The sequence below is a fragment of the Neovison vison genome, chromosome 8, assembly GCF_020171115.1.
Source record: "Neovison vison isolate M4711 chromosome 8, ASM_NN_V1, whole genome shotgun sequence".
NCBI classification, from domain to species: domain Eukaryota; kingdom Metazoa; phylum Chordata; class Mammalia; order Carnivora; family Mustelidae; genus Neogale; species Neogale vison.
In genome coordinates, this window is record NC_058098.1 from 22,186,614 (window position 1) to 22,206,557 (window position 19,944).

At 51.9% G+C, this 19,944-nt stretch overlaps 1 protein-coding gene and 1 long non-coding RNA gene across 5 annotated transcripts in view; one reads left to right on the plus strand and one right to left on the minus strand.

The window, feature by feature from the left end:
• Positions 1 to 294: 294 nt before the first annotated feature.
• Positions 295 to 14,747, minus strand: TGIF2 (TGFB induced factor homeobox 2). Of its 4 annotated transcripts, none has more exons than XM_044263093.1 (3): positions 14,681 to 14,747; positions 9,943 to 10,167; positions 295 to 3,065 (listed from the first exon to the last, which is right to left on the minus strand). In XM_044263093.1, exons 2-3 carry the CDS (start codon positions 10,132 to 10,134, stop codon positions 2,544 to 2,546), a joined length of 714 nt encoding a protein of 237 aa, XP_044119028.1. In that variant the 5' UTR covers positions 10,135 to 10,167; positions 14,681 to 14,747; the 3' UTR covers positions 295 to 2,543. The 4 variants fall into 4 exon arrangements, with proteins under 4 accessions (XP_044119028.1, XP_044119030.1, XP_044119027.1 ...); XM_044263095.1 differs by lacking the exon at positions 14,681 to 14,747 and adding an exon at positions 13,722 to 13,778; XM_044263092.1 differs by lacking the exon at positions 14,681 to 14,747 and adding an exon at positions 13,629 to 13,708.
• The window catches only part of LOC122916106, an 80,035-nt gene continuing 74,102 nt past the window's right edge, over positions 14,012 to 19,944 (plus strand). The window contains exons 1-2 of the long non-coding RNA XR_006386138.1: positions 14,012 to 14,388; positions 15,867 to 15,972. This is a non-coding gene — a long non-coding RNA (uncharacterized LOC122916106). The remainder of the gene's footprint in view (positions 14,389 to 15,866; positions 15,973 to 19,944) is intronic.

Consider the following 19,944-nt stretch of genomic DNA (forward strand, 5'->3'; position numbering starts at 1 on the left):
TGCTAGCTCCCTAAGTTTCCTCACCACTCAGCAACCCCAAAGCTTGAGTGTTTATCCAGGGAAGACTGTGCAGCTAGGGAGGCATATGCCTCCTGCCCACTATGGTGAAAGCGTTATGGACCAGGGTTGAGGCCAAAGAAGAAGGACGCAGGGCGCCCAACACTGACAGGTGGCTGCTGGGGTGGGGGGACGACGATGAAGGCCCTGTAAGAACTCAGCAACTGCCCCACCCCTGGACGGGGCCCAAGGTCACTGTGGGTCAATCTCTTTCTGCTTTAAAAAGCAAAACAAAACAAAACCCAAAAACAACTTTATTTGACGAAAGACAAAAACAAAAGTTATTTACAGTAGTTTTTTGCTCAAATAACTCAACGGGATAACTGTGCTTCTCCAGGTTTCTCTCACAACCCAACCAAGCAGAGGCTGCCCCACCTCCAGCCTCCCCATCTCGCACAAGGGGGAAATGCCAACCAGAATTCAGCAGCATGGCTCCTCACCCCTCACCATCTCTACTGCTCAGTGCACTGTGGGAAGGAAAAGTCCCACCCCAGCCCAATACACTGCCAGGGGCTCTTGCTATAAGCGTCTTCCTACAGTGCTACCAGACCTGGGCTCAGACATGGGTGGGGTGGAACAGGCTGGGCAAACAGCAGCTTCAGCTGTCTTGAAGCTGCTATTCTTTCTTCCCCAGCTGGGCCTCAGGAGGGCGAGGATCCCTGATCCCCCTGGGACATGCAAAGACAGGCTGGGGTAGCAAAAGAGAGAGCCTAGGAAACATGCCCACTCAGAGAGAGCAAAGCTCCCTCTCCTTAAGTAACTAATCCCCATTCCCACAGCAGTGGGCAGGCCAAGCCACTGAGAAGTCAGGTAGCCTCCCTGAAGCCTTCAGACATCATCCCAGAAAGGACAGAACACACGTTGCTGCCTTTCTCCTGTCCAGGCCCACCCAAGTCAACCCCCAGGAATCTCCCCCTTGTGCCTACCTGACTGGGCAACTTCAGGAAACTAGAGGCTGAGGGCTCCTGACCTTTCGGCCCAGTAACAACATTATTCAGAACAAAAATATTTTGGCTAATAGTAACCTAGAATTAGTGTTTCTGAGGATATATAAAGATGGGATGTATTGCTGTCAAACGCTGTTAGCAGTGAGACAGCAAAATAAAAAAATGGAGAGGAGGGAGAAGAATAAGACCGTGATCTAGTTCACTGTGAAGTTCAGAGCAGAGGGCTCTGCAACTCCAATTTAGAGAAAGGTGCAATACAAAGACACAGTGGACAGGCTTCCTAACCGATTTCCAGCCCCAGCCTCCAGAGAAGGCAGCTTCTCAGCCGCTGGGGGCACGTTCCCTGCTTCTTCCAGGAATAGGTTCTTGCCACTGTCATGGGAATAAAGGCCCATCGGAGTCAGCTACAAGGGCTTCCTGACCAGTAGGTGGCTCACTTCTCTCCAAGTAGGAGCTACTGGCAGCTTTTTCCGTTTTGGCCGCACTAATCCCGAGTTCTTAATGGAATTCAAAACCCAGGCTGCTTGGCCAAACTTTCAAGGATAAAGAGGGGAAAATATTAAGGAGAAAAAACAAAACAAAACCAAAAAACTCACTGCCTTGGTCTAGCTTACTTCCCCTGTCCCCCAAAACATAGTAAAAACAAAAATTTAAAAAACAAAACAAAACAGAAAAACGAACAAACCAAACCAATAACCACCTGTCCGGTTTTATCATCCTTCTCTGCTCTGCGCTTAGAAGGTTTGGTCAGATTCTGTATTGGACCCTTTCTTTATTCTTAAAGGCTCTGTGCCTGACGCAGAAAAGCCAGAGCTCAAAAAGGGGTTTTTGTGTGTGTGTGTGTCCTTTTTTTTTTTGGGTAAATCAAACCAACAATAAAACAATCATTTGGAATTTTGCAGAGATTTAGCTGGTCCCCAAAATAAAGATACTCTTTCCTTGTAAAACACTCACCAGTTGCAGTGGTGCCTAATTCCCAGTTCGTCAGACTCCCTCAGGCAACACACACTGACTCCCCACACCTGGGCTAACTACTCCCATTAATGCAAACCCCAGCAAAAAAGGAAAAATAAAGTTTAGTGAAAACCTAAACATTCAACTGGAGTCAGTTCTGTTACATCTGCTGGGTTCCTCTTCTCTTGTTCACACTTATGAACTTGGACTGTCCACACTTCGCTTAACACAGAGAGGCCCAGCTCCGGGGCGTAGGTCTGAATGTGGTGGGTTTCCTGTGCCCAGCCAGGAAAGCAGGCTGGGACAGAGGTGTCCTAGGGATTCTCTGGAGAAGCAGCAGCAGCACCATGCCCGTCTCCGATCTCCATCTCATCACTGAGGAGGCCTGGAGAAACGGCAGTTAGCAGAGAGGTCCCCGTCACGGTGCAGTGACACCAGCTGGCATCTTCCTGCTGAAGACCTCTGGACAGAGGAGATGATCCTGATGTTTGGCAGTGATCCAAGAAAACCCTCTGTATGAAAGGGAACCCAAATGGAAACCCAGGACAGCTGGCTCGAGCCTCGAGCACCCCTTTTGGCAGATGCCTACTTGGGGTTTTCAGAGACTAAGGGGATCGGAGTGTGCAGTAAGGGGGGCGATGGGTCCTGCTGCTTCTGAAGCTCCATCTCAGCAGCCCTCTGTAGCGCCACCTCCACCAGCAGCTGGAAGCTACTGAAGTCCTCCTTGTCCTGCTCTGGGGGGGTGGGCGGTGGCGTGTTGAAGAGTCCACCTGTGGGGCTTCCGGCTTCAGCTCTGGTCAGTAGAGTGAGTGTGCTGCCAGGGGTCACCAGGGGCTTCGGGGGCTCCAGCTCCCCTGGTGAGAAGGGGGCTGCTGGCTTTTCCCCCGGGCCTGAGTGGAGTGGCACGGAGCACACGGACAAGGAGAGCACATTGGTGGGGGCTGGTACAGACACAGCCAGCACTGAGGGGCTGCTGCCTCGGGGCAGGGCCACATCTGAGGCCTTACCCCCGCGGCGGGAGATGGTGAATTGATTGGGGTCTTTGCCGTCCTTCCGGAGCATGTCTGGGAGAAGGCGCCGCCGGGCATTGATGAACCAGTTACATATCTGGAATGCACAGAAGAGGCCGTGATCAGTTCACTCGGTCAAAACCAGCTATGAAGCACCTACGTTCCTGGCCCCAGAAACATGGCAGCAAACAACACAGACATAATCCCAGCCTTCAGACAAGTTCACGTTGGGAAGAGAGAGTTAAAAAAGAAATCCTACAAGTGAATATAAAATTACAACCAGTGGTGGGGACAATAACGGGAAGACGCAATCTAGTCTTTGTGGACTTGGGGCAGAACTGACAGCAGCAGGCCAGGACACCATGGCACACCACTGAAGGGCCTCAACAGTGGCCTGCTGACCTACACACCTTGCACACCGTAGCTCCCTCTTCCGGCCCTGTCTCTTCTCCCTGTTTATCGACAGATACAGAGCATGTACCAGCTGCTGCACAGGGCAAGAGATCAGAACCCTCTCCCCCTCACCTGTGTGGCGGGATATTGGGAACTGTGTGGACTGCAGCAATGGCTCACGTTTCTCTACGGTTTGGTGAATGGATCAAGGCTCAGCTCTCCTTAAGGCTCTTGTAGCAGTTTCTACCCCTGCTTATCACCTCTCCTGGCCCATTTCCAGGGCAAGCTCTTGGCCGCCATCTTCCTATGGAGTCTGTCTCTACCTAGCCAAAGGGACAGCCACCTAGGGCAGGGGCTGGTGCCTGGAGTTGTCCTGGCTCCTTACTCAGCAGGTACAAAAGCTCCTGTTCAGGGAAGAGCCAGAGCCTTCTAGTGGCTTCTCTTCCTCTCCATTCCAGGGGTTCTCATTTATTCTTCTTCATCTCCAGGGTCTTCCCAGTATAAACACACGCACACACACACCAGCAGGCATCAGCAGACACAGGCTGAGCTGAATGCTGGCTAAGGCTGCAGGGGAGCCCCAGAGAGAGGTAGGGCTGAACAGCTAGCTGGGTGAGGTAAAGAAAAGGAATTCAGCACCTCTGATACTAAGTACCATGCCAGCCGCCTCACCTGCATTATGTTTCATCGGTACAAGCTGGAAGGTAGTCAGTAGTGTCCTCTAAGTACTAAGGAAGGAACTGAACTCATAAAAGATGAAAGAACATGCCCAGAGTCACACAGGCTCCGAGTCTAGAGCTGGGATCCAAACCCAGGTCTCCAGGCTCTAGGGCCTGTGCTTTGCTGTGTCTTAGCGAACAGGTGGAACTGACGACCGAATAATCATGACCATAATCCTGAAAGCAAACACCTGTTGAACACAAAACACACCAGGTGCTGTTCTGAACATTTCCATCTAATTACTTAATCTCCAACTTACGAGATAGGTACTGCGATGACCACTTTACTTGAACTGGGGAAGAAACAGAGGCCCTGATCAGAGCTCGGTAACTTGCTCAAGGTCACCACTTCCAGGCAACCCCTACTGCCAGGTGAAGAGAACAGACTGAAGCCTTTCTGCTCCTCGGGATGCTTCCCCTCCTGCGTCCAGCCGCTGCCACAGCAGCTCCCTGGGCCACCACAGAGCACTGCGCCTTCTCCCGGTAGCTCTGCGCGCAGGGGAAGGTGTCAGGTCACCGTGACCTGGTTCAAGTGAAGTAGGGATGAGGATTTCTGTTAAGAAAGCAGGCTTGGGGAGGGGAACTTAGGCCTTTATTAGCAGCTGTGTGGGCACCTAGCCCCTAGCAGCACCTCCCATTTTGGCTTAGAATTCTGGGAAGAGCAGAAACCACTCTCCCACATGCTCAGCCTGGTCCACAGAAACTTGGCAGCCTGCTGTCTGTTTTGTCTTCTCATCCGCTAGAAATGCGCAGCTGAGAGGGGCCGGGTAAGGGCAGGCCTGCGCGCACCGGCAGGGCCGGGCTGTGATAACAGGCCAGCAGGAACTTCTGTAGCCTCTTCCAGCTGCAGACCCATGCCCAAGTCAGGGAAAAAGCATGTGATTTGCCCCCACTCAAGGTCCTTGGGGAGGTGGTAGGGAGAATGCCAAGGTGAATTCTGTGATTGATACGGCACAACCCAGGCTGGGGGCCTCAAAGCCTATCTCTACCACAAACCGGCCCTATGGACTGGCGGCTGTCCTGCCGGTACTTTGTATCAGCGGCTGTGATAAAGAATGTGGGAGGAATCCCTGCGGCAAACGGGAGTGGGAGGGCACCAGGAAGCTGATGAAGGCCACGAGGATCAGAGGAGGGCCTTTGAAGAAGGCGACACTGGTGCTTTCATTCTATTGTCTTTTCAGCTGCCCAAGACAGAAGCAAAAGAAGGGAGAGAAGTGAAGGCATGGAAGGACCTTTCCCAAATATCACTGGACCCCCACTTGTGTTATGACACCCATACCAGGGTGCTCTCAAAAGCAGCTGGCTGTATTATAATCACCTTGAAGGTGAGTTTAAAAAATAGCTATCTCTTGGGGGCGCTTGGCTGGCTCAGTCAGTGGAGCGTGCAACACTTGATCTCAGGGTTGTGGGTTCAAAACCGGTGTTGGGTGTGATTATTTACAAATAAAAAAATTAAAAAAAAAAATCTCATCTGCTCTACAGGTCCAGTGGGAGTGGGGTGGGGTGGGGGCAGAGTCAGGAATGCGTGTTTTTAAACAAATTCCCTGAGTTCTGCAGCCCAGACTTAGGAACCAGTGGTTTAATCCACTCACTCCCATCCCCTCTGCTGACCCTTAGCCCCTCTCCCGCTTTGCAAAAAGCCTCTCAGGTAACTCCATTTGAATGGAGTTCTAATGGCCTTGAAAGGAAGGGGGAGCTCAGCTGACACCACACTGGCAATTAATTACACTGAATTCTTAGTCCATTAAATATTGTTTTTCCTTCCTACAGGAGGCTACCCAGGGGGCAGAGATAGTGCCTGTTCTACCACTGTGTTTTCCAGCACACAGCACTGGGCCTGGCACCGAGCACACCCCCAATCAGTATGAGTGAAAGAATGGGGCCCGAACCCTCCCTGCCACGCTTCCCTTCCCTCCCCAACAGGCAGCCAGCCCCTCAGAACAGTCAGAAACCACAGCAATAAAGTGGGCTCAGAGGGTGTCACAGGGACCTGTGAAAACCCTTCACAAATGACTTTTTTTTTGGTCTTACCCTCCCAACTGCCTAGCCCCAGGCAAGTACCAGCAAACCAGTTAGTTAAGTGACTCATTGACTTGCTAATGAGATTGCTCTCGGGCCAGTTAAAGGAGACAATCAAAAGAACTGTCCCCAGGGAGAGAGAAAACAAGCTTGGCAAAATGCTGAAGCATGCTGAAGCCAGGTGATTGGTTCTAGGAGTGCATTATAATATTCTCTTTTGTGGATATTTGCAAACGTTCTTAATAAACAGTGAAATTAAAAAAATTAAACACAGGAAAAAGCAATGTCTCCAGGGACCTGGGCCAATTTTTCCAGAGTGAGAAGCTACACTTCTTTACTTTTGAGGTCCTGCCTGTTGACATTGCCCCACACTTCCTCATTTTCTATCAATTCAATAATTGTTTACTGAGCACCTACCAGATACCAGGCATAGAGCTAAACTTGGGATATAGTGATATAGTGATAAGTAAGCCTCCTGTTCTAAAAAGCAGCTCTACAGTCCATTGTCCAAGTGCTGACCCAGTTGTGGTACCATGGGAGCACACAGTTCCTCTGAGGGCTGAGGGTCTCCCTGGTTAGGAGTGGGAATGAAGCTGTCTGGGGTACTGATTCGTGTGGCATGAGTACTGGGGGAGGCCTCAGGGGTGAGGGCAGGAGTCACTGAAGGGCTTTTAGTAGTGGAACAGCAAGTGGTAAGACAATGATAGGTTGGACCAGGGAAGGAAACCCACACTTCAGAAATACTTAAGGGGTGAATGCATAGGAACTGGTGACTGATCAAATGAGCTGAGGAAGGGAAATGAAGGGGCACCCCTTAGAAAAAGAGCGAGCCAGTCTGGAGAAGTTATCCATCCATTACCAATCAAGAAATCTGAGGTGCCTGTGAGACCGCCAAGGGGAGGTAGAAGGGTGGAGGCCCAGTGGGATTCATGGTATAGTTTCCCCCCAGGGCCACATGGTCCCTACTGCTCCTTAACTCTCAGCAGGACTCTAGAGCAGGGTGGCCAACACCAGAACACTTCCCATCAGGGCACGCCAAGATTCAGCTGGTCCTGCCTCAGCCCAACATTTCTCTAATGTGGAATCAGGGATATATCATCCTAGGAATCCACTAGTTCTCAGAAGAATGTTTTAGCTTCACATTTCCATTCTGATCTTGAATAGGAGCACAGTGGCCTCCGGCAATCCCAGACTTGCTCAAGTCCAGAGTCAGTGCCTTTGTCATACTACACATCACAGCCGAGTCAGCAAAGCATCATCCCCATCCACCATTTTACATTAAGTTTTTCATTGGTTTCACAGTTACATTGGGAAACTGGTTATTTTACAATTTATAAGAGCAAAAGCAATTTTTTTTTAAACCCAGTTTTTATACATGCTTAAGTGACATGATAGCTTAAATGACATAATAATAAAAATGTATCAAGTCAACATGTTGCAGGGAGGTGGGTCTGTGAAAAATAAATTAGAGAAACTGGCACATCACTCAGTAAGAAATGGTGTCCCTGACCAAAAGCAATTTCAGTACAGTGTGGCAGCACAGGTAGGAGGTGCACCAGGAACACAAGAGTAGTGGCCTCAGACCTAGTCCAAGAATGCTCTCATGAGGAAATGCTTACATGGAGTGAGTCAAGTTCAGAAAAGTCACGAAGAAGCCTAGGAAGAAGGCCTGGAGGAACAGAGGGCTGAAGGTTCACAGGTCCTAAGAATGGAGAGGAAGCTGTAAGCTCCTGAGTTTGGATTCTCTGCAGAGGACAGTGGGGTCCATGGTGTGTGTGACACAATCAGATTTGTACTTTTGTGTTCAGGAGAATGGACTGAGGGAGCGGGGTTAGATGGGATGCTGTCCAATTCATGAACTGCTTAATAAAGCCCATTTAAAAAAAAAAAGAGGAGAGAGAACAGACTGAAGGAAAAAGGCTAGAGGCAGAAGACCAGCAAAGAGCCCATCGAGGTGATCCTGGTTTTCAAGCTCAAGCCTTTGGCCTGTGTTGTTCTACATCCTGTGAGTTCAAGTCCGCCTCCTCTGGGAGGCCTGCTGACACCCCAGGCTGGCTTAGAAACACTGCTTGGGTCTCTGCTGCCTTCTGTCCCAGCAACACTTTCTACAAACACTAATGGCTAGGTCCTCCCCGCTTTCCCATCCCAGACTAGACACCTTGAGGATGGGAATGTGTCTGGTTCCTCTCTGGGACCTCAGCTCTGGTTGGGAGTGCTTGGTACACTGTGATATGCTAGGCACTACCAGATACCTGAGGTCAGTCCAAGACCTGTGATCTAAGAGATGAGGATGACAAGAGCAGAAACACCCACTCTCTGCTCACCTTGCCGTGAGCCTTGAATCTTTCTTCTCCATCCCTCTTCCTTACATGCTATGCCAAGTACCACAATCATCTCCTTTTTTCAGATGAGGAACGTGAGGCTCAGGGAGAGGCAGTGGACCTGGCCAACATCCAGGCTTTTTCTTGTGGAGAAGATGGGATCTGAGTCAGGTTCTGTAACCCTAGAGCCTTTCTCACAGACATTAACCACTGCCCAGCAAGTATAAAGTCAGGGGACAGGAGTTCCGAAGGCTGAATACTCAGCATGAGGCATCATGGAGAAGGGATGGGAACTGGGGAGACAAGGGAGGTTCCAAGGGTTGGGGTGTAAGGGAAGGAAGGAGAATTAGCACCACAGATTCAAGTAAGGAATCTATTAAGGGCTAGGAAAAGACAGAGCTGGAACAGGAGGCCTTGGGGTAGAGGCTTAGCCGGCTCATGAAAGGAGCCCTGGGGGCCCATGGGGCAGGGGATGGGCCTTCGCTAGACTGGGGGCCTGCTGTGTCGCCCAGGTAGATGAGAGCCAAACTGGAGGCAAGTCGGTGATAGTCCAGGGTGTCTACCTCAGCACCATGAACACAGAACAAAAAGGTCAGGGGTCGGGCAGTTCAAAGGAGATGATACCTTGCGTTCTGACGAAAAGCAGACAAGAGATCTTCAGGTATGCTCATGTGGATGGTTTACAAAGCACTTTCTTTCTTTTTTTAATATTTATTTTTAGAGAGTGTGTGGGGAGTGGGGGTATGGGCATGGGACAGAGGAGGGAGAGGGACAAGCAGACTCCATGCTGAGCGTGGAGCCTAATGTGGGGCTCAATCCCAGGATCCTGAGATCAAGACCTGAGCTGAAATCAAGAGTCAGATACTCAACCAAGCCACCCGGGTGCCCCATCTTTTCTTTCTTTCTTTCTTTTTTTTTTTTTATTAGAAGATTTTAAGTAATCTCTACACCCAATATAGGATGCGCATTCACAACCCCAAGGTCAAGAGTCACGTGCTCCACTGACTGAGCCAGCCAGGTGCCCCCAAAGCACTTTCACATCCAGTTCTGAATCTGCTCCTTACAACAATTCAGTCAAGCAAGGGAGGATTCGAACCCCCACTTTACAGATGGAGAAATCAAGATGTGAGCCCTTGCTCCTATGTGGCAGAACTGGGTTTTGAACCCAGAACTTCTGAATTCTGCCCTTTCCTTGGCCATGATCCCAATTCATTTTTTTAACTACACTGCAGACCACTAGCTGCCCTTCTGCAAGTTACTAAACCCTGCTCTGGGGCCAGGGGCCAGGGGCTGAATTCCAAACACTCAGCGCCTTCTCACCTTCCCCATGGCCTCCACTGTTAATGACACCAAGACATTCATAGTGGTGCCTTGCCTCTTCAGAACTCCCCCAGATCTAGCTGCTGTCACCTCATGTCATGGTCTTCCCTTGAGGCAGAGTGGATGTTGTCATGTGGCCACACAGTGTATCAGCGACAGGACTTAGAACTAGAACTCAGGTCTCCTGCTACCTGCTCCTTACCTGCAGCACTGACAGGTTGGTCTGTCCAGAAAGGCTCAGCTTCTCCTGCTCTGAGGGGTAGGCGTTGTAGCGGTGCAAGTACAGCCAGTCCCGGAGGATCTTCACCGATTCTTTGGGCAGGTTCCCTCTGCGCTTCCTCTTGCCTGCCAGGGAGAGGAGGCCTTCGTCCTCACCCAGATCACTGTCTGACATGGTGTTTAGGGGCTAGGTGGACCTTGGGCAAGCCTGGAACAAGTGACAGAGGGGATGGGGACATTATTACCATGCATTCCCTTTTACCCTTTCCCTGTCTCCAAACACATCATTACAGCCTGGGACACCGAAATGGAGGAATAGTAAATCAAAGTCTCAGGCCATACCTTTGCCTGGGCAACCTAGAAGGGATGAGTCTGAGATGCCTTGATTTTATGCACTCAGTAGAGGACTACTGAGTAAGTGGCAGCTCTTTAAGAAGCAGTACCAGACTACAAAGAATTTTAGCTACCCCTGAGGTCTGTTTTCCATGCGCTGTACTGAGCACTTCACACTATCTCAGTCAAGTCCTTTTAAGACAGATACTACTATTATCGTTATTTTATAGATGAGAAAATCAAGACCCAGAGAGAACGCCACCTAATTTAAACAGTTACCATGTGACCCAATAATTTCACTCCTAGACATCTACCAAAGAGAAATGAAAACCTGCGTTCACACAAAACCTTGAACACAAACGTTTACAGCGACATTATTCATAATAGCCAGAAGGTGGAAGGAACCCAAGTGTCCATCAGTGGAGGCATGGAAAAACAAAACGTAGTCCATCCATATGGTGGAGTATTATTTGGCCATGTAAAGGAACTAAGTCCTGATCCATGCTACAGTGTGGATGAACCCTGAAAATATGGTAAGTGAGAGAAGCAAGTCATGAAAAATACATATGAGTCCGTTTTAATGACCGATTTAGAATAGGATGGGGGAGGGGACTAGAAGAAGGACAGCTAAAGGGTATGGAGTTTCTTTCTGAAGTGATAAAAATGTTCTAAAATTGACTGTGGTGGTGGTTACATAGTTGTGAGTATACTAAAACCACTCACTTGTTTGCTTTAAATGGGTAAGTGGTAGGATATGTGAGTTACATCTCCATAAAGCTGTTATGAAAAAAAAAACTTCACCTCCAGGACAGGGTGTGGAAGGAAGGTTTGGACCGACGTTTGCCAACAACAACCAACCCTCGCCAGCCTCCCCAAACTCTAGCATTTTGCTGCCCAGGTCTGGAAAGTCTATTAATCACCACGGTCCTATAGCAATGGGTGTTTCACATTTACTGCACCTACTGTGCCCTGCAGAGTGTTGAGTCATCCCTATTGGTTGTCTGAGACATTCACTTTTGTCATGTAGCCCCTGGCTGGGTTCATGAATCAATTCCTCAAAAATCCAGATAAATGAGCAAGGCTGGACTCTGGTTCTCTCCCCTTGGCTGTGTGACATTGGCAAGTGTGCTCTCTCCTCTCTGGGCTTGAGCCCTCTTCTTCACCTGTCAAATGTGGGAAGGGGTTTCCTTAGACAACCCAACTCAGTTACTCATCCCCCTGACTAACTTCTGGTTCACACATGCAAAAGAGATTTACATTTTAAAAGCAAAAGTTCTAGGGTAAGCTAATGCCAGAATCTCAAGGCTCCTCCCTCCTCAGCCTTTTAACAGCTACCCAGCAGGCTGGGCCAACAGACTCTGGCATCTCCCAGGTTTTGTTTCCTCGACTTGGGCCTGAGCCCAGATATCTGGGCTGGCTCGGCCAGGCTTTCGAGGGAAGGGTCTACCCTCCCAGCCAGGCCACCTGGAGGTGAGACAGGCACTGGTTAGAGGTGCCACTCCTCAGAGAACACCAACAGCAGGCTGCTTTCTGAGGTCAGGTTTCTGGCGCTTAGCTGGCCAGGGCAGTTGGGATCTGGGCTCAGGGATGCAGTCCTGGCAGGCTATGAGAAGTTTACTCAGGGTTATCTGTATAAATTCCACCCTGGCTGCCAACCAAGTCCCAGTCTGCAGGGTTCCTAGGGTGGCCGGTGGAGATGACCCCTGAGCCAACAGCAGACCTCTCTCCACCATCGTGTCCTGCACTCCAGCCAGCTTACAATGGGGGGAGGTTTCCCACATACACACCCCACACTCACACCCAGACAGAGACAGACTGACAGACACACACGCCCTCACCACCAGGCAACTCTGTAGCAGTGCTCAGATAACAGGCACCAACCCATCCCTTAGCTCCTGGAACCACCAAGGTTTTCACCGACAAACACAGCACACACACACAGTTTACAGAGCCCACGTCTAGCACGAACAACTGGTACCCACGAAACCAGCCCAATTCCTGGCTATGTGCCTACCCACAAACTCCAACCGACCCGCCCACCCACGATCTCTCAGACTGAGGAAACTCCAAACGTCATCACACCAGCGATCAATTCTTACCCCAACTGGCCCGTGGCAGCACCCTCACGACAGGACACCCAGTGCACCCTCCTATACACTCCACGACGCCGACCGGCAGCCACTCCCGCATGCACTATCTGACAACTCCCCCAGCTCGACCGGACACTCCCCCGGGCCGCGCACTCACGCTGCATTCCCAGCAGTTCACACAAAGCGCGCAGTCTCCCCCGCGGCCCAGACCGAGTCGGAGCACATGGCTCCCGGGGCGGCGGGGAATCGGCCTGCGCTCGGGGCGCCCGCACCCCCTCAGCCCCCTACCCCGCGCTAGACTCGGCGCCCCAGCTCCCCCGCCGGCCCGCAAAGTGGGTGGGGCGGGGGCTCTGCAAGAAAGAAAACTCACGTGTCTGTCTCGGGGCAGGAAAAAGTTTGGTTCCCACCCCCTTCCCCCGCCGCTTGGCGCTGTCTGACTCTTCGGGGCGCGGGGCTGGCCGAGCCTGCGCGCTCGGCTTTGTGCTCCGAACTCGGCCCGGAGGGGGAGGGGAGGGGGCTGGGCTCCCACCTCCGCACCGCCCCCCCCACCCCAGCCCTGCGCCCAGACTCCATGTTGGCCGCCCCCTACCCCAGAGAACTGCGTGCTTCCCCCGCGGGAGGCTCGGCTCACGCTCGGCCTGCCCGAGGGTCCCGGCGCGCACAAACTTTCTTCGGGTTGCCGGCCCCACGCGCCCCGCTTCCTTGGCCCGCCTGGGAGTGACAGATGCCTCCGAGACAGACTTTCCTTTGTTCCAAAGGAAAGGGGAACTCGCGCGGGCTCCCCAGCCCCCCAGCCCCGGGCCCTTGCCGCTGCCCCCACCCGCAGCTGTCACTCTCCGCGGCCCCCTCCTCGGCTCGGCCGCCGCGGGGGGGGGCGGAGGGGGGAGAGGCTGCTGGCGGTTAGCAACGTGCACTTTTTAAACCAAACAAACCCAACCCCCGCGCGCTCACCCCGGCCCGGGGCAGGGGCGGCCCTCTCACGGGCTGGGATCGTACGGAGCTGGGCCCCCCAGAAGGGCCTCGAGAGAGCTTCCAACTTGGGGGGGGGACGGTGCGACATTCCCCCCCACCGGCCCCCGCCCGCCCCCCAGCAGTCGCGGCTCACAAACACCAGAGCTTACACACCCACAATCGCACGCGCCAGGACGACGCCCCCCTCCCCCGCCCGGCCGAGAAAAAGAAACTTTCCAAGTTGTCCCGCGCGCCCCCCGCCCGACTCTGTCCCACTCCTGCGCCCCGCACTGACTTTTCCGAGCGGCTTTTCCGTCCACGCGGCCCCTGGCTCGGTGCCGGGCGTCTTGGCAGGGGGCGGGGGGCGCCGGGGGAGCGCGCCGCGTACCTGCCGGGCCTGACACTCGGCCTGACAGCTCGCGGCTGGAAAGCACCTCGCGGCCTGACGTCAGATCCCCTCTCCTCCCCCCCGCGCTTTCCTCGCCCTCCCCCACTCGCCCGGAGGGAGAAAACAAACTTTGTGCGGAGCGCGGCGAGCTACGCCCACCCCCCGCGGGGCGGGACGACAGCGGCCGGGGGCTTCGTCCCGCCCACCGCGCCCGGAGGGGGCGGGGCCGGGCGGGCACCTTCTTCCTGCGCCCACCCCCACCCGCAGGAATGCCACATGGCCTCGGAAGAGGAGCGGTGGGAGCCCGGCTTCGGGAGAGTCCGCTCGGGGGCAGGAAGTGGCCCGTTCCTCCTCTCGGGGAGCGTTTCCGGAGCGCCTACTGTGTGCTCCAGGCTGGGAGTCGGGGCCGTTTGCCTAGGGGAGAAGTAATGCAAAGCCTGACGTTCGTGAGGCCGCTGCCTCCAGCACGTCTCCCGCCGGCCGTGTGATGGCTCCCATCGCACCGGGAGGAAACTGAGGCCCAGTGAGCCGGGGCGTTTACCCCAGCTGGTGAGGACCGGGCTCTGCACGCGACGCCTCAGCGGCCGCTAGACTCGGGTAGAAGGCTGCCTCGGACACAGCCCCAAAGCACGCAGCTCCTGGGTCTAGACACAAGTGGCGGCCTGAGGTAAAAACGGCGCTTGAGGAGTGTTGCTCACACAGCGATGCGGAGCGGGGCCCCTGGCGTGTACTATCCCGTGTTGCAGCTCTTGGCTTCTGGGGTTGGTGCCGTTACCTCCCGGCTCCGGGCTTCCCCGCGAGCTGCAGAGGCTCTGGATTTGGCTTCTGCTCACACAGTCAGCCAGTGTCGTTGGACCGAGGTGGGTCCGCCGCCGGAGCCCAGCCCTCACCCCACCGAGGCCGACCACCTGACCAGACGCGCCCAGCGCCCCTCGCCCGTGTGTCTTTTCTGGGCTTACCTCACCACACCCAGCTCCAGGATGTGTCTTCTCCAGCCGTGCCAGGACTCTCGTCCCTGCGCTTGGCTCCGTCCAACCCCGCTCCGCTTTCCTGCCAGAACTTGGTGCTCCTCAGAGCGCAGCAGCACACAGCCTAGAGCCCCGCAAGGCCTTTTCTGGGCCTCTGGTTCCTCATCTGGTCCTAGATATCTAGGACCCTTGAGCAGCCTTGAAATGGCTTTTGGCCCTAATGGCCCTTCGGCCTTGGAGAAATCTGAAAATAAAAATTGAGTTCTTTCCAAACAGGCCTTAAGCCCATCAGAATGCTGATTAAATGATCTTGTAGGTGCACCTGGGCTCCCAATTGAAGCCAGATTTCCTTGCAACAGCCCAGAAACCTAGTTAGCCACACTACTCTCCACACTACAGCAGCACCCAGAATGCCAGTGCCACTACCCACCATGTCAAGATACGGAGACTGTGGCCCAGTGTGAAGGCCCCAAATGATTTCCTGGGGGAAGTGGTGCTCCTGCCTTAGAGAAGAGAGGCTTGGGAAATCTTAGGTAAAGGTAAATTTACTAGGTCCTGGTCACTAGGCTCAAAGATGTATGTGGGGCAGGGACCTTCAGGAGGGAGGGGTCTGGAAGGAGAAAGGGGTGCATCCAGGTGAGCCTGGAGCTATGACTGTCCCCAACACTCAATGCCAGACATTGTGGTGCATGAGAGCCAGACTTTGCTATTTGGGGGAAGTCACTAGGGACCTGGGCTATGACCCAGAGACCTCCCTGCAAGTTCTGCAACCCCCCACCCCGCGCCAGGACAGGACTTCCCAAGGTTTGTGCTAGGTGGGGTGCTCTGGGGCAAATAGAAGGCACTAGCTCTTCCTCCCACAGCTGGGCTACCTGGGAGCTGGATAAGAAAGCAGCTTCAGGAGCCCCTCCCCAGACTTCCTGGAGGGGGAGGGGAAGGGCTGGATGTAAAAGGAGAATGGGAGTGTGTTAGGATTGCTCTTTGTAAGCAGATTTCCCCAGGTAAAGCCTAAATACTAGTGGACTCCGAGAATTACCCCATAAAGTTTTTCAACTAGTAAGTATCAGAATGTAAAATGGACGCATTCTCTCAAGCCAGTAAGTCCACTTCCAGGATTCTATCATGAGAAATAATTGCAGGACAATGATAAGTACTTATACAAGATTGTTCTTTGCAGCACTGTTCCTTCTGGTGGAAGATTGCAGACTACTACATACCCCTGACCAGGAGCTGACTTCTAACAGCACCTCTGGGACCTCTGTACAGCAGGATGTTGTAATGGGGTAAGTCTGTGCACACTAACCTAGGGGAGAGCCAAGGTGTATGCGTTGTGACAATTTGCAGTGTCCCAGCAGAAAAGAGTTTCGGATATCCTTGGTACTTTTATGGGAAAGCCTTTAATAACTGGGAAGTTATTCTTACAGCCTTTTTCTCTCCAGGTTTGCTATTCACTTCTCCACTTTTCACATATGAAAAAAACTGGGTCCGTGGGGGAAGGGACTTGCCTGATAATGAAGCTGGGGTCCTGACTCCTGGGACAGATCTGGGGTGGGGTCTGGATGGGAAGGACCACTGATAGGTGTGGTGTCAGCCCCTAGACTCACCTGGTTGCTTCCTGTAGGCCATTTTAGGAAAAGGCCCAGAAACAAGACCCCTCAGGCCAGAAAAGGGACTGAATAGGTTGCATAAGGCAACTCCTGCTTCTGTACTGGAAAACCCAAATAAAATGCTGCTACCGATGGGGCTCCCTGTTCATTGTGCCTGTTCCTGGTGAATTTGGTTATCACGTAGGTAAAAAGAAATGTCATGTAAATCCACTTTCATTAAAGAAAAAAAAGAAAAGCCACTACCTTTTTTACCTGTGTTTGATGGAAGTAGGGTAAGGGACCAATATTTACCTGGAGCCAGTTGGAGCCAAGGCTAGGTTTGGCAACATAAAGGAAATGGGGTTCTGTGGGGTGGAGAGGAAGAGTCCAGAAAAGTCCAGGGTCAGTGAGTAATTCGGGAAATAGCGGAATCAGTCAGCTGGTAGGGCCTTGAAGGCCAGGGTACGGAATTTGGATTTTGCCTTGTGGGCAGTAGGGAGCCTTGCAGGTTCCTGAGACCTGCTGAGGAGAGATGGGAAGTGATTGGAAGCAGAGTGGTCAGGTGAGGCAGTTCTGGGTAATTGAGGCCAAATTGATGGAGACCTGTCTCTGAGGTTGAGGAGGTTTGTGGTTCTCTTCTGTGAGGTTCAGCATTATCATCTAATGTGGATTTCAGCTTATCAACATCTTCCTTTTGAAAAGATTTGTCGTATTCTGTTGATCATTCACAATTTGCTTAGCTTTCTCCTAGTTTGAGATACCCACTCATCGAATTTTTGAGTGCTTAGTGTTTGACAGGCTGTGTGCTTGAAGCTGGGGAACCCACTGCCTGGGCTATCAGGAATGTTTTGGGCAACAGTGCCAGCTGATGGAAGGGGTATAGGGTTTGGGATTTGGAGCTACTAGCCAGGTGATGTAGGCAAATCATTCAACCCCTCCCCCCCCCTTTTTTTTAAAGATTTTTAATTTCTTTGTCATAGAGAGAGGGCGCAAGCAGGGGGAGCTGGCAGGCAGAGAGAGAAGCAGGCTCCCACTGAGCAAGGAGCCTATTGCTGGACTGGATCCCAGAACCCTGAGATCACAACCTGCCGAAGGCAGAAGCTTAACCAACTGAGCCACTCAGGTGCCTCCCCCCCCTTTTAAAAGATTTTATTTATTTGAGAGACAGAGATAGTGACAGAGAGCACCAGCTGGGAGTAGAGGGAGAAGCAGGCTCCCCACTGAAAAGGGAGCCTGATGTGGGACTTGATCCCACTACAGAGGGATCATGACCTGAGCTGAAGGCAGCCACTTAACTGTTTGAGTCATCCCGGCGCCCTTATACAAACACTTTGAGCCTTCTTTTTCTCATCTCTGGAAACATCCAGATTTGGTGAGGGCCAAGGGCAGCTGAGGGAGAATCAGACGCCCTGATGAGCAGGGAGCCTGATGGAGGGCCCATCCCAGAACCCTGGGATCACGACCTGAGCCACCCAGGTGCCCCTAAATGATTTCTTTTAGGGCCTGTTGGAAAGCTGTAGGCAAACAAGCTCTTACATACGTGTGTATATATACTGCTTTCAGAATCATTTAAGCCAGGGTGCCTTGGTGGCTGAGTCAGTTACATTTATTTGAGAGAGAGAGAAAGATCTTGCACAAGTGACACAGAGGAAAAGCAGACTCCCTGCTAAGCAGGGAGCCTGATGTGGGCCTTGATGTGGGGCTGTGTCCCAGGACCCTGGGATTATGACCTGAGCCAAAGGCAGATGCCATACCGACTGCCATAAATATATATATATATATATATACACACACACACTACTTTATGTGTGCGTATATATATATATGTAAGTGGGGAGTCATATATAATATATATTATATATATATCTACACATATTATATCTACATATATATTGTATATATAAACAAGCATTTATATATATAAACTTATATATATAAATGCTTCTTTTCCCACAGCTTTTTATTTTTTTATTTTTTTTATTTTTTAAAGATTTTATTTATTTATTTGACAGAGAGATCACAAGTAGGCAGAGAAGCAGGCAGAGAGAGAGGAAGGGAGAGCAGAGAGCCCGATGTGGGACTCGATTCCAGGACCCTGAGATCACGACCTGAGCCGAAGGCAGCGGCTTAACCCACTGAGCCACCCAGGCGCCCTCCCACAGCTTTTTAAATTTTTATCTTTGCTGGTTTAAGTGCTATGGACTATTATCTGAAAGTTGTGTATGTCCGCATGACTTTCCTAACAGGCCAAGCTAATCTTTATTCTGGCCATGCATCATTATCTGATTTTCTTCCTGTGCAAACAAAGGGGTATTTCAGATGGGTCCAGGTTGTAGCATTTTTTTTTTTTTTTTTAAACACCGGCGCGCCCCCGCGGTGGGGACCCCCTTGCGGGAGAGCCCCCGCGGGGGTGGGCGCCGGGAGGGGGGAGAGCGCAGCGACGGTCTGCTCCCTCGGCCCGGGATTCGGTGAGCGATGCTGCGGGGTGGGGGGTGGGGGCGCTGCTGTAACACTCGGGGTGGGGGGGAGGTGGGCCCGCCTCCCCGAAGAGAGCCCCCCCCCCAGCCGAGGTTGTAGCATTTTAACTCAGGGGTGTTGGTGTGGCAGGGATGTGGCAGTGACCTGCGTGTAGGGACACCACAGTCTCTTGCCTTGATGCCCTCTGGCTTCTAGACAAAGATTAAGTAGTGAGTGTTGTGCTTTTAAATTGGGGATTAAGAAAATCACTTTTGATTTTCTGGTAGTCTGCTCCTCTACCTGTGAGCCACTGGGTATGGCACCTCCAATCATGGCTACAGAAGTCAGCCAGGCAGAGTTGGCTTGGGAGACTTACTAACTGTATTTTTCCTCATTTCTTTTTGAGGGTCTGTGTGATAGGGTAGATGGGGATCAGATCCATTTGGCATAGTTTAATCTTTTTTATATGTGGGTATTTCCTTCTCCTGGAGTATTTTTTTTTTTTTTTAAGATTGATTTATTTGAGAGAGAGAGTGCAAGCGAGCTAGCATGAGTGCAGGGGTGGTAGAGAGAAGCAGAGGGAGAGAGAATCTCCAGCAGACTCTACTGAGTGCAGAGCCCGATGAGGGGCTCCATGAAGGGTTTGGTCTCACCATCTGGAGATCATGATTTGAGCCGAAACCAAGAGTTGGATGCTTAACCAACTGAGCCAGCCAGGCGCCCCTGCGGTATGTTTTTTAATTCCAAAAGCAATGTACAGTGTTAATTAGGGCAAGTTAAACAATGCAGGAAGTATATAGGGACAAAATGAGTAACACCCCCCCACACACCCATTCCCACCTTCTAGTACTGACAGTGCTAAGAGGTATGTAGCCTTTCTCACCTTTGTCCACGTGCAAATACATACACACATCCTGAGAGGTGTTTTCTCTCCTCCTTCTAATTTACATCCCCCAACCCCTGATTTCAGGAGGGCTGCAATTAACATTTCCTGTGTAAATATCTTTGCAATTTTGAGAATTTCCTGAAATAGATTCTCTGAAGTGGAATTACTGGGAAAAAGAGCAAGAATGGATATTTTTAGGGCATAAACCCAAAGCACTCTCCATGGCAGTGTTTGCGGTGTTTGAGTGCTTGCTTACCCTCGTGCTCAGCCGCAGGAAGACTTAGCAATTTTGTGGAAATCTTCTTTGATGGCTGAAGAGTGGCCTT